At 38.9% G+C, this 12,467-nt stretch overlaps 1 protein-coding gene across 1 annotated transcript in view; it reads right to left on the bottom strand.

Moving 5' to 3' along the window:
- Window positions 1-10,779, bottom strand: part of LOC104285553 (chromosome unknown open reading frame, human C11orf30) — a 38,577-nt gene extending 27,798 nt beyond the window's left edge. The window contains 6 exon segments of the mRNA XM_009884019.1: window positions 2,669-2,821; window positions 3,935-4,085; window positions 4,088-4,112; window positions 6,367-6,441; window positions 7,065-7,164; window positions 10,710-10,779. Coding sequence (XP_009882321.1) covers window positions 2,669-2,821; window positions 3,935-4,085; window positions 4,088-4,112; window positions 6,367-6,441; window positions 7,065-7,164; window positions 10,710-10,779 — 574 coding nt within the window.
- Between the last annotated feature and the right edge of the window lie 1,688 nt (window positions 10,780-12,467).

Raw genomic sequence — 12,467 nt, 5'->3', positions numbered from 1 at the left:
TGCCGCAATATTCAGCTGAGCAACAGATAGCTCTTTCTGCAGCATGATCAATGGAACTTAAATCCATATGAAACTCATCCTAAGCAGGCGAATAGTTCCTAAATTGGTATACATTTACAGAAAGACAGTTTAATTACTGTGAAAACCTCTTACAGCTATTTGGTAGCATTTATGTTTACCAAGTTAGCCAGTGTTAAACAATTAAAAAGCAGAGATATGCAGAAAATACACAATCCCCTTATACAGAACAAGACTGAAGATGTTGTTCTGTATGCCTGGGGCTTACAGACAAAAAATGCTGTCACAGTAAAAAGCAGTCTTGCTGGTAACCCAAGCAAACTTGGTTGACAGTCAATCTCTAATTAGGGTCAAGATCTAATTACTGACAATTTCTAATTAAAATAACTAAATAATCTGGCATGCAAAAAAGTGAAGACGCAGGAATTAACATGGACAAGTAAGTGCCCAGTAGTACAGCAAGTGATTTCTCCAATATGGGATTCTCTCCTAGTATGAGTATCAGCTCACTCACAGGTGTGCTTCAGAAAGCCGACAGTTGTATCCACACAAAGACAGAACACTGAACAAGAGAAGGGAAGCAAAGGCTCTATTTTCAGTTTGCTTTGAACTCCAAAACATAGTTTTAGTTGGCCATAGCAGTACAGATGAAGCGTGGACCTACAAGTCCGGATTTCAAAGCTCTAATCGGCAATTTGCTTTATGGCCTTGAACAAGCCAAGTGGTGATCGCCATCTATAAAGCAGAGATTTGGTTAGATGACTTTAAGGTCTATTATGAACAGGCTTTTAAGTATTACCGCGAGTGCACTACACAAACTTATAACTGTGAGGTCACTAATCACACTGAAAATGTACAGGAATTTCAGAATCTCAGAATTCATTCGAATCAAAATCCACGCGCAGCTAAGATGTTAGGATATAGCTGCTATTTTGGTGGGTCACCAAGATATACTAGAGAGAAAGCTATTTGTTTGTGGTCCTCATCCACAAAAAAAAAACCCAAACCCACAATGCAGAAGTAAAAAAGTAAGATTAAACTAGCAGAACATTATTTTATGTTAAATACAGCTCATTTCATCTCCTGTTTCCACTGCTGGGGCTCTGTAAGAATGTTATTCCTGTAATTTCATGTTAGAAGCTGCATTTCCACAAGTTTTTCCACAAGCATTTAGCTAAAAGGTAATACACCTCAACTGTAACTCACACTTGACAAGCACGGAAGCAGAGGCACAGAGAGGTTAATGGCTCAATCAGACTGTGACTTGGATGCGGTCACACAACAGATCAGTGCCGAAGTCATGCCTATAACTCAGCCCTCCTGAGCTTGCTCTTAAGCACATTTGTTAAAACTAACATGACTGATATAAGACTTTTTGAAAGACACATGATTCCTTAAAAAACAAAACCAACCAACCCCCGCCCCAGGAAGTGGGGAAAAAATGAAATCTAGGGATGGATGGAATAAAAATGAGAACCTTTCATCCCTCTGTCATGTGTCTAGACTGGTTTTATCCTCATTACCATGTAATAATTCAATAGAGGTGTCAATTAAATTTTTAAGAGGTTAAGAACATTCTCCCTCGAATCTTTAAACTAAAGTTGAGTGATTAGTGCATTAAACCAGAAAAATGAAAAATCCTAACATAATGGGTTCCGCAGATTGATACAGCCATTAAAGATGGTGGTTTGCAAGTAACACTGTGTTTATGTACAATGTGACATTTCTGACTAGCTAAAAGTTTATACAAACATGCACATATAGCATAAAGATTACAATAATGTTTAAAATATTAAAGGTATCCACAATAAACATAAAAATAGCACTTAGCAGCTTCACTGTTAATCTTTATTTGTTGCCTGCACTTTATGATAGACACCAAATAAGGACAGAAGGAAACACTTCTAATTATTAGTTAAATAAAACTACCTTCAATGAGCTGGGCATATGTATAAGGATGCATTCTGCTTTTAGAACTAGATGATTTATTAGCCAAAGAAGCGGGGGCAGCGGGGGAGACAAGAAGAAAGACTCTTTCTAGACATAATGCCCTGGATTTCCAAATTTAAATACATGAAGACAAATATCTGGTGGGATTTCATATGGAGTTTTCACAGTTGCCCAGGAATGCAAGCCTCACTAAGGTTCGCTTCCAAAGAAATCACAAGATGGCCAGAAGTAATTAATGTAAGCTTGCCAAGCTACTGTATTGTAAAAAAGCCTAGGTCAACTGTGAAAGTGGAAAGGAGGGACCTTTTTTAACTCAAATGAGAGACTGCTATGCATTATTGAAGCAGAAGGAAGTCCTCTGCAGAAGCGATCAGCAGAGCCACTTTAGAGAGAACTTCTGAACAAGCTGGATTGGAAATCCTCTGATATACAGCAATTCCTGTATTTTATTTTCAAAATACTTTTCACTCTTGTTTGTTCTTGCCATGATCGGTCCTTGCAGCATTTTACAACTAGTGGATTTATCCTGAACGCAATTTCTCTGAAAAAGGGAAGCAATAAATTCATTCTTTAGACTAAACTGAGGCATAAAGGCATTAAATGATGTGCCCAAGGTCAGAGTGTTTAACTCAGTCCATGCTTCAGCCACAAGAGTGTCTCTTTCTTTCCCTTTTGTTAATCAGTTGCTAGTATCACTTACTTTTGACGTAAACAGTACTTCCACTTGGCAAGACGACTACATTGGAGGCTGGACTGGCAGGTCTGGGGGACTTCACTGTTGCTACACTGCCACTTGGAACAGGGGTGGATGTTGGGGTTGAAGTGGTACTTGTGTAGGAATAGCAAACCACCACTGAAGAGGAGAAAAGACACCTTCCATATAACTGAAGTGCAGAATCCCATTATTCTATCACTATTTTAACAATTGAAACGGAAGCTGAAGACTTATTGGGTCATTATCCCCATCTTTGCCTCTGCAATCCTGTTACTGTTGAATACTCCCCAGTTTGACCTAAGCGTAGCCCCGGAACTAACGACCTTCAAAGATAACTTAGAAATTTAACCTCCCCTCCTCCCATCCCCAGAAATCTGTGCTATCGATTCTAGATTTTTTTATTTGTACTAGTCTAGACTTTACAATTTGTTATTCTTCATCTTAGCATTAATTCAATATTTCAATCTTTTTGCTTTTCTGTAAATGACGATATCTAGACCGGTAACTGATAGAAAATAGCTAGTGCCCCTCCTCAACGGCACGTCTCTTGAAGAAACCAAATTATTCCTTCAGTAATGAACTGATTTGCTAAGCAGCTTTTTTAAACTGTTGCTTATAAGTAACAGTACAACGATCCAGTACTTCTCACAAAACCAGAATAAAACAGCCTATTTCAAGAAGCATTACACATTTTCTAGTTGCATGAAGCACAATTCGAGCCTATTCAGCCAAGTTAGATGGAATGCGTACTAGCGTTATTTAAAAGGCATAGGGAAAGCAGAAAGCAATTTTTTAACGTGTTAACTTGGTATGCTTAACCTGAAGGGGGGGAAAAATAAAACAAAACAAACAATAAAACCAACAAAATATTCTTGACTTTCACCAAAACCTACTTACATTCTTGAAATAAAGTGTTCTGAAACATCTTTCATCGCTTACAGAAATTTACAAAATCTTAAGCCACTGATCTAAGTCTTTATAGTTTACAGAGTTTAGGCACTTTTTTTTTAACCCCACTTGCTAATGTTCTCACTAACACAAAGCTGTCAGATTTATGCTGCAGATGCTGGAAAGGCATCTTTCTAAAAAGGAAAAGAAAAGTTTTTTCATATTTCTGTGAATGCTGTGTAATAAGAATGATTCAAATATTTTTTTTAAATATCTAACACTCAAAATCTAAGATAAGAACTTATAGTGTGACATTATTTTTATATTCCCAGAGATTGCAGTGGAATCCCAGCTTTCTCTCACCTTCTTTGTTTCCAGTTTCTGCAGGAACTGGCAGAGATGCGTTGTGCTGAACAGCTGCATTGGCAACAGCATTGGCGGTAACAGTAAAAGCTGTTTGTGGAACAAGCCGTGGCATCAGCGGCACCAGTCGACGACCTTCTATAGACCTTTTTTGGAAGAGCTATTTGGTCCAGACATACTAAACAGAAATGCACATTCTGTAAGTATTCTGCCGAGTTTCCAAAATACTCGGTACTCTTATTTAACTGCTTTTTTTCAACAGTTAAAGTCTAAAAGGCAGTTTCTAGAGACATCCTAGAGCAATAATCTTCAACTTCCTTCATTTCATGAAAGCACTCACATTCTTCCCACCTGATGTAGAAATCTTCCCACAGAAAATTTAAGAGTTGCTCTTTATGCTACTGTTTCGTTTTAGAGAGCCCTTAAAGGGCCAGAGGTCTATGGATGTCATGTTCAAAACCCCATAATTGTATTAGCTACTATTCAGGTAGAGTTGGTACACTCTCCACTTCTGGATGACAAAAATACATACGCATCCAATAGACTTCATAGAAGACTACTGAAATGGATTATGTCACAGGGAAAAACGCTTGGCTTCTTGTTTTGCCTGAACAGAAAAAGTTTCTCAGACTTATTAAAGTAGTCGCAAACAGGGTAACAGAATGTGAAAAATATTTTAAATATACCCTGTGCATCTTCCTCAATTGCAACCAGCTTGCTACTCTCAATTTCTCCTAACCTTACTACTTACACACAAACGAGAATGGTTCCAGAGAATGCTGTTCTTACTTAGATGGAGAAGTGTTTATGTTTATGACTGTTATACATGAGTCATTTGTCAAATCAGCAAAACCAAAATGGCAAATCATTTTTCAATGCTGTTATGTTCTTAAGCAAATCAACCCATTTAATGTATTAATATATTCTGAAAAACCACTTCTCACGTGAACTATTGCAAGCAAGTTGCAGCAAAAGCTACCACAAATTAGTCTGTAAAATGCAGAGGATCTGCTCTGTTGTTAAATCCTCATACGCTTCAGCGTTCTTCATACATATTCATATAGTATAAGCAGATCTACATCAGCTGAGGTAAAAATACATTTTTAAAGTCAAAAATAAAGACTACAAATATTGCATACAGCAAAGCTAGCAAAGACGGCTTTCCTAACGAGTTAGAGAATTATTTAAGTACTACCAACCATCACTTACAAAGAATTACCACTGGAAAAATAAAGAGATGCAGTAATTCACAAGTGCATCTTGTCTGGAATATAATATCTCGTCCATTTGAAGTTCAACACCTCAGGACAAACTTTATGCTTCTTCTGTAAAATGCTAAAAACAGAACTACTACTTAAAAAGGAAATTCAGTTCAAGAAAAGAATCCTGCTTTGACAATTAAATGCTTATTTTTCATTATTCCCCCCTTCCCCCCCCCTTTCTTTAAAGGAGTGTAAGGAATTTGATGGCTTTTGTTTGGTAAAAAACATATTTCGAACTCTTTAAACTTGAAGACTAAACCACTAAAATATTAAACGTCCTTCTGCAGCACTAAAACAGTATGCTGATTTTGGCAAATCTTGGATCAGACAATCGGTACCTCCAAGCGGCCTGCTATTTGTATGATTTCCCTTTTTTGCCCTCATAACACCTAAGCTACAATACTCAAACTTAAAAAAAAATAATCAATGGTTGTAATACAGAAAAAGAAAAAAATGCAGACACTAACAATCCAGCTCTGTTTAAAGACAGTTCTTAAGAGTCAGACTGTTAAGGAACTATCAAAGATACATAAGCACTTGCCCTTTTGCTCCTCTCTACCTCCCAAAAATAACGCGGAGCTTGCAAAAGCAAATGGAAGGAGGAACCAGCCCGGTTGATGTCAGCACAGGAGCTGCATCAAGCAGAGAACAGTGGACACTGATGTCATCAGTTAGCTTGCTGCAGGTTTGGTTTTTTTTTTTTTCACTCTGTGCTGATACACTGTTTTCCACTAATCTCTGCCCTCCCTTTGCCTTTCTACATAGTGACGTCCTTCTTAATAGAACCTTTCCAAACAGATTTAAATAAAATTAAAGGTAAAACAAAAAATAACAAAGCAAACGTTTATCCTGCTTATGAATTTCTCTATTTTCTCCACTCTGTTTCTTCTGGTCTACCTTACAGAAAGCTTTTCATGACAAAAGACTGTTTCTTATATCGTACTTGTACAGTGAATGGGGTCCCTTCAGATTCAAAATGCAACAGCACGAAATAACTGTTTCTAGTTCCCTGATGTAAACCTGATACAATAATTCCTTCATCCATACACTGTTTTAACTACTGTTCTTTAAACCACTATCAATCTTCAAAGTTCTATTGTTCAGTTAAGGCATAATGGATTTTCCAAAGGGTACCTTTGGAAATCATGTAGAAAACAACCTGTAACTTACTTGTGTGCAATAGTCGTTAGTCGTTCATCATTTACTGCTCTCCGAACTTCAGCACGATGTCGCTCCGTGGAAATACTATTAAAAAAAATCAGCAATATATTTTAGTCAGAGGGAGACATGAACATTTATCTAAAAATTCTACCTAAAATTAAACTTGTAAATAATCTACTCCAGAGACAAAAAGAACAGGCATTTAAGAGATTGTCATTTAACTTTTGCTATCACAGGCAAAAAAAAAAAGAATGTATTATTGTTCAAAAATACTACTGAAGAATAAAAAGAACATTACTGTTCATAAGGTACCCCTGCAAAACAGCTAGAATCCAATCTCCTAATGAGAGCAATAAATTTAAAGCATACGGTAGAAAAATTTGCACAGAACATGCAGCGTTCTTTCTTGATGTATCTTGGGCCCAAAGACCTTAAGGTCCTACCTTGATGAAATTCCAAGCTAGTGCACGTTCATGAGCTCGCGGCAATCCTTTTAACACTCACTATCTCACAAAACACCAACAAAACAGTAAAGCTTCAACCACAGAAGCGCAGTTGTTTTCCTTACTAAAAACTGAAACCTCCAGAAGATGGAGAATTACTTCTCTAAATTAAGATTTGCTTTGTGATATTGGTGATAGAAAAAGCACGCGATACCTTAAAAGAAAACAGGTCATCGGTTGTTATTTTAAAAAGGTCAGAGTTACCTAAGCACTTTAGAGAGTTCTCCAAGAAGATCCTTCTTCTCTTTCGTAAGGTCTCCCTGTGCTCGTAAGGCACTGATGACACCTGCATATGCCTCCAGTTCTGAAGAATTAGAGCAAATATTTCTATTTAATGCTCACAGCAAAGGGAAAAAAAATATGTTATTTTCAGTATTACTGACAGTATTCTATTAATTTTCAAAAGCATTAAGAGGAACATGTCTTTCAATTATTTAGTGCTTTTCAAAGGAGATTGATGATTTAGAACTCTCTCAGTCAATTACTCTGCAGCGTACAGCTTTTCTATTAAACAATTGTATCATCACAGAGGATTATCTAGTTTATAAACCCAACTGAATATTTGAAGCTCTCTCTGAGCTGACAGTTCAGCCAGAAAGCTAGAAGAAACAGTCCCCAAATTCAGAGTAGCTCAGAATTCTCTAGAATCAGGAGAAAAAAAAATCTTTAATGCGTATCATTATTAAAAGTTCCATGGAAAAGCTTGGCTTAAAAAAAGAAATACACTTTAAAGACACTAAAAGAAATACACATTAAAAGAGCAACTGATTTTTCTGTAATGCCCTTGCTTAATTAGCATGAAGAACGTCAGCTTTAGTTTGTTAAATAAGATCATCATAATCTTTTATGCCCATTTACTTTATACATAGAACTGCTTGAATCTGAAAAGAATGCAACACACTGAATTAAACCTGCTCAACACAAAAGAAACAATCCAGTTATTCTTAAATGTAGAGCCATCACGAAGATTAACTCACAAAAATACAATTCTGATTTAATGTAAATTTATAATTCCAGGTGACCTATATAAATGTCACGCTATCAGTGTTTTGAAAAATAGAATAGTTAAAGGCTACTGAAACTTCTGAATTTTGTCCTACTAAGCAGGGTGAAAATACACCTAAGGCAAATCATGGAGTCTGCTAATTTGCCAGAGAATGACTTGCTGTTCTAAGCTTAGCACAGTTTAAGGAAACATTACTGAAACTCCTGCTTTAAACCAGAAATACAAATTTTTTTGGTGCTTACATAGGTGCCTTTCATTTGGCCTCCCCATTTCAGCAGCCAACCCAAACCAACCCCACAACAGATTCCAGTCAACCAAAAGCCAGAATAAAAGGGGCAGGTCAAAACCTAACACCTCTGAAGTTTGCTGCAAAAGAAAGACTGATGCTGTCCTGAAAAGCTTTCAGTTTAGGATTCCAAAGAGCTAATTTACAAATCAAATCAAGGAATTGTGCTGAAAAGTAGTCCTGCTCTCCTGTCCTGATTAAGCAGACAAAACACAAAGCAGAGTCGCTTTGGTTAGCTATGCAGCCTGCACAGGGATGCTGAGTGACCTACAGAAGCATTTATAACTTCAGTTATAAAACATTTGCTGATTAATGCAATGGTTATTACTAATATCAACATTTATTTAGACAACCATGTTACAATATTTAAGATACTAATTATTTTCCTCTGTTAACAACATGAAGTAATTATCAGATACAACCGTATAATTACTTAGCAAGGATAGATTTTCTTTTTTTCTCTCTGCATTTTTAATAGAGATCCTCTACACTGGGGCTTTAAAAACGCACAGTCTGGCCTTTTAGAAGCTCGTAAAGATTACAGAACAGCTATAACTAGCTTCCTCACCCTTATGTCTATGTAGCAATCACTAACCAGTGTGCTCTCTTTCTAACATAAAACACATCAAACAGCCAAAACAGGTTTCACAAATAAATACCATTATTTCACGTGTATCGTGAAATCGTCCCCTCAGTCATTTATAAACCACAAATGCCACAGGACAATGCTAGGCGTTGCACACCTCAGGATGCATTTCAGCCTCACCTCCACCACTGTACTTCACTCATTACGGATTACCCCACTACCGCCGAACGGTCAACCAAATAAGATGTTGGGCTGAGAGCTGGTAAAGTGGGACTCTATCAAGCAGATGAATATTGCTGGATGTGACCGTTGGACAGCTATTCACTCCCCCTGCCCGTGCTCCTTCACTTTCCAATCTTGCAGTGCGTCTATCTAAACTGAGAGTTTCTCTACCCTGGGAGAGAGACGGCTGCTACGGGCTCTGATCCGCTGTTAACGCTGGCATTTTTTGGGGGAACAAGGCAATGGAAAAAAAAAAAAAAAAAAAAAAAAAAAAAAGATTTATTTTTTTTAATTTTTTTTTCCCCCTGTCAGCCTAGGTTATGTCATTGAAGGAGGTGTAGCTGCAGTTCTGTTTGGCTCAGCTGCACCAGCAAGGTTCTGCCAGCACACCACCGGCAGCTGGGTGGAAGTGTTTTTTTTTCCACGCTCCTAGCCAGCAGAGCTACGTTAACAAAATTTAGTAGCACAGATCCGGTCTAGATCTTTTGGCATCCTGCACTTTCTCTTAGTTTTTGTACTTCTTGAGCCTCGCTTAAAACCTAGGGCTGTCACCTTAATGGATGTACAGTTTAGCGGCAATGTCGTGTGCAACATCTGCGTCACCGTCTGCTTCAACAGAACGCAAATACCAGATTCCCAAGAAATGAAATAAAAAGGGCAAAGCAAGGGAAAATATATTCTCAACTCTCAGAAAATCAAGTGGATGGCTTCATAACGTATGAAAACCTTGGCACAGTTAAGAGGTGCAGCACATCATCTTTTAACATTCAAGTAAAATGAGAGTAAGAAAAGCTGTGACTTGACTGTCACAGGAAGTTAGAGGCAGACTCAACTTTCCTCCTGACATCATCTCCTAGATTATGCTCCTCAGAAGAAAGTCTGAAAAGAAATTTAAGGTTTTTTTCCCTTCTAATGCTGCACATCATTTAACTGGAAAAAAAATCCTTAACTAAATAAAAAGCAATTCAGCTCTAAGAACTCAAAAACGACTGTGCAAGATCAGATCAACCATCTAACAAAGGATTCTTTCCTGTGGTAGCCAAAAGTGAATGCGAGGAAAGAGCAAATATGTTTTTTAACTTCCAACATACATAACCATGTCTCCTTGTATACATGTACCTACAAGAACAGAGCACAAAAACCCACTATCTCCCAATATATATCTATTGGGCAGGGCTCTCAGATATTGAACCACATTTGAAACAATGCAAAAAGCTCCTTTTGTTATGAGTTAAATGAGAACATTGTTTTCATGCTTCCCTATCAGTCTGTGTAAATGCAAATCAAACACTACCCTTTTTTTTCTGTTTCAGGTCTTTACGATAATACCTTTACTACGTGAACACAGTTCCACAGTGCTAGTTAAACCAGGGTTCCATGATTTTTTTGGTAGAAAAAGGTGTCTAATACGCAACCAAAAAACGAAGACTCCACAGAGTATCCCGTTGCATGTTAATAGTCATAAAAGGAACAGCAATGCAACACTGCAACATCGAGGCAGAGATGGACTAGGACTTCCATGAGAAATTCTACCAAACCAAAACAATTCTGCTCTATTCATTTTGCTCAGGCAGAGAGCATCTGCCAAACATCATTTTAAGCTAGGGCTGTCAAACCAATGACACATGCAAAATGCAGGAAATGACTTGTAAGTTGCCTGTAGACATATTAAAGTGTTTCATGGAAGCAGCAGCCAGGCAAATCTTAAAAGGGCAAACATACAGACCCACATATTGTATCTTACTGTACCCAGTTTGCGAAGGATCCTCTTGCATTCATCTCTGCTGAGATCCAGAAGAGTTGGCCACACCACCGGCATCTTTCCCTTGTCTTTGCGCTCCCACAGAGCTCAGCCTCGCTGAAAAAGGAATATAAATGCAGTAAGGGCGAGTCCATCATTTATTGATTTCCAAAGCCGATTAATGCAAACTCTCTTCAGCCTGCTCACAACTCCACTGACACATTTGCTCCCATCCCTGCTCCAACCTTTGTAATGGCATGCTTTGCCATGCAGGAATTCAGCAGTTTCACAAGGGCACGGACTTCCTACACTCTCCTGCTCAGATCCATCCCCCAAGCTTTTTTACCGAGTTTCCTATCTCCTTCTCAAGCCTTTTTTTTTTTTTCTCCATGCTGTAACGCTCTCCGAATTGATGTTCGAGTCTCCTCCCTCTCTTTATGCACAGAGCACCTATTATAAGAACTCTTCCAGCTAACCGCACGCCCCCCCCACCCCTTCCCCCCGGGGAATGCATTTAGCACCGGCCTATTATATGACAGAACAGCAAAAACACCGTGAAAATTTGCTTTCCACGTACCAGCACCAGCCCCCCCCCCCCCACCAAAAAAAAAACCAAAAAAAACCCAAAACAAAAAAAACCAAAACAGAACAAGAAACAGGGACATAAAAAGATGGATTAAGTTAAAGATTTTTAATACTAAAATTAAGCTGATATTACATTTGGTTGCTATTTTAGGGAGGGGAAAAAACAAACCAACCACCTTGGTGCTGATGCCACACAAAGCTGAAACCATCAAAATAAGCCGCATCAGTTCTCCTCTACCAAAGCCAGCAGGGTTTGTTCCTGAATATCACACAGCTCTGGAAGGAGGGGATCAAGAACCAAGCGTGGAGAGTGGTGCTATCCATCGGCATCAGTAGGAGGCAAGTAAAGAGGGAAACACAGTGAAAAATGGACTACAGTTGAAGTTTGGGTTTTTTTCCGTTGGTTGGTTAGGGTTTTTTTGTGAAAAGATGAATGATCTCTAACTGGAGTCCTACCTGCGGAGGTCTGAGACTCTCTGCTCTGACTGCAACACATCAGGGTAGCACTTTTTCAGAGTATTATCACATTATCAAGCCACAGGGCATTGGTTCTCTCAGAGCCTCACAGACCAGAGAACAAGCAGTAAATGTCTTAGTGCCATAGAGAAACAGCTGCCTCCAAAGCAACCTGCTTCCTTCAGAAGCACTTCCACGGGGCATACAACAGGTCACACAACTGCAGATGTGGAGCCCAGCGAGGAGGGGAAGTTAAGCAATGCTCTGGCAGTACTCCATAGATAGGACTGTAATATGCAGAATTTTATGGCCAACAAAATGGTCAAATAACTGCACTAGAAATGCAACAACCTCTAGATTATTTTCCCACTTCCAAAAAATAAGAGGTAAGAAAAAACAAACAAACAAACAAAAAAACCGCACCAGCCCCCCCCGCCCCCCCCAGCAAAAAAAAAACCAAAACAAAACCAAAAACAAATAAACCCCAAACAAACAGGGGAACACCCCCTCGCCCGATCGCATCTCGGCGAGATTCTGGGGGTGGCGGGGAAGAAGGAGGGTGCATCTCCCCGTTGCAACGTGGATAATACCGGGGGGGGAAATAATAAAGAAAGAAAAATAAAAACAAACAAAAAAGAGGAGGCGGAGGCGAGCGGGGAGAGCCGGCTTGTGCCAGCCCGCGGCCGCGCCGCGTTCCCCGGGCAAGGAACGGCCGGCGGGGGGGG

Source organism: Charadrius vociferus, unplaced genomic scaffold (genome assembly GCF_000708025.1).
Source record: "Charadrius vociferus isolate BGI_N301 unplaced genomic scaffold, ASM70802v2 scaffold424, whole genome shotgun sequence".
Lineage (NCBI taxonomy): Eukaryota > Metazoa > Chordata > Aves > Charadriiformes > Charadriidae > Charadrius > Charadrius vociferus.
Note: the sequence above shows the minus strand (reverse complement) of the source record. Positions and strands in the feature narration are given on the sequence as shown.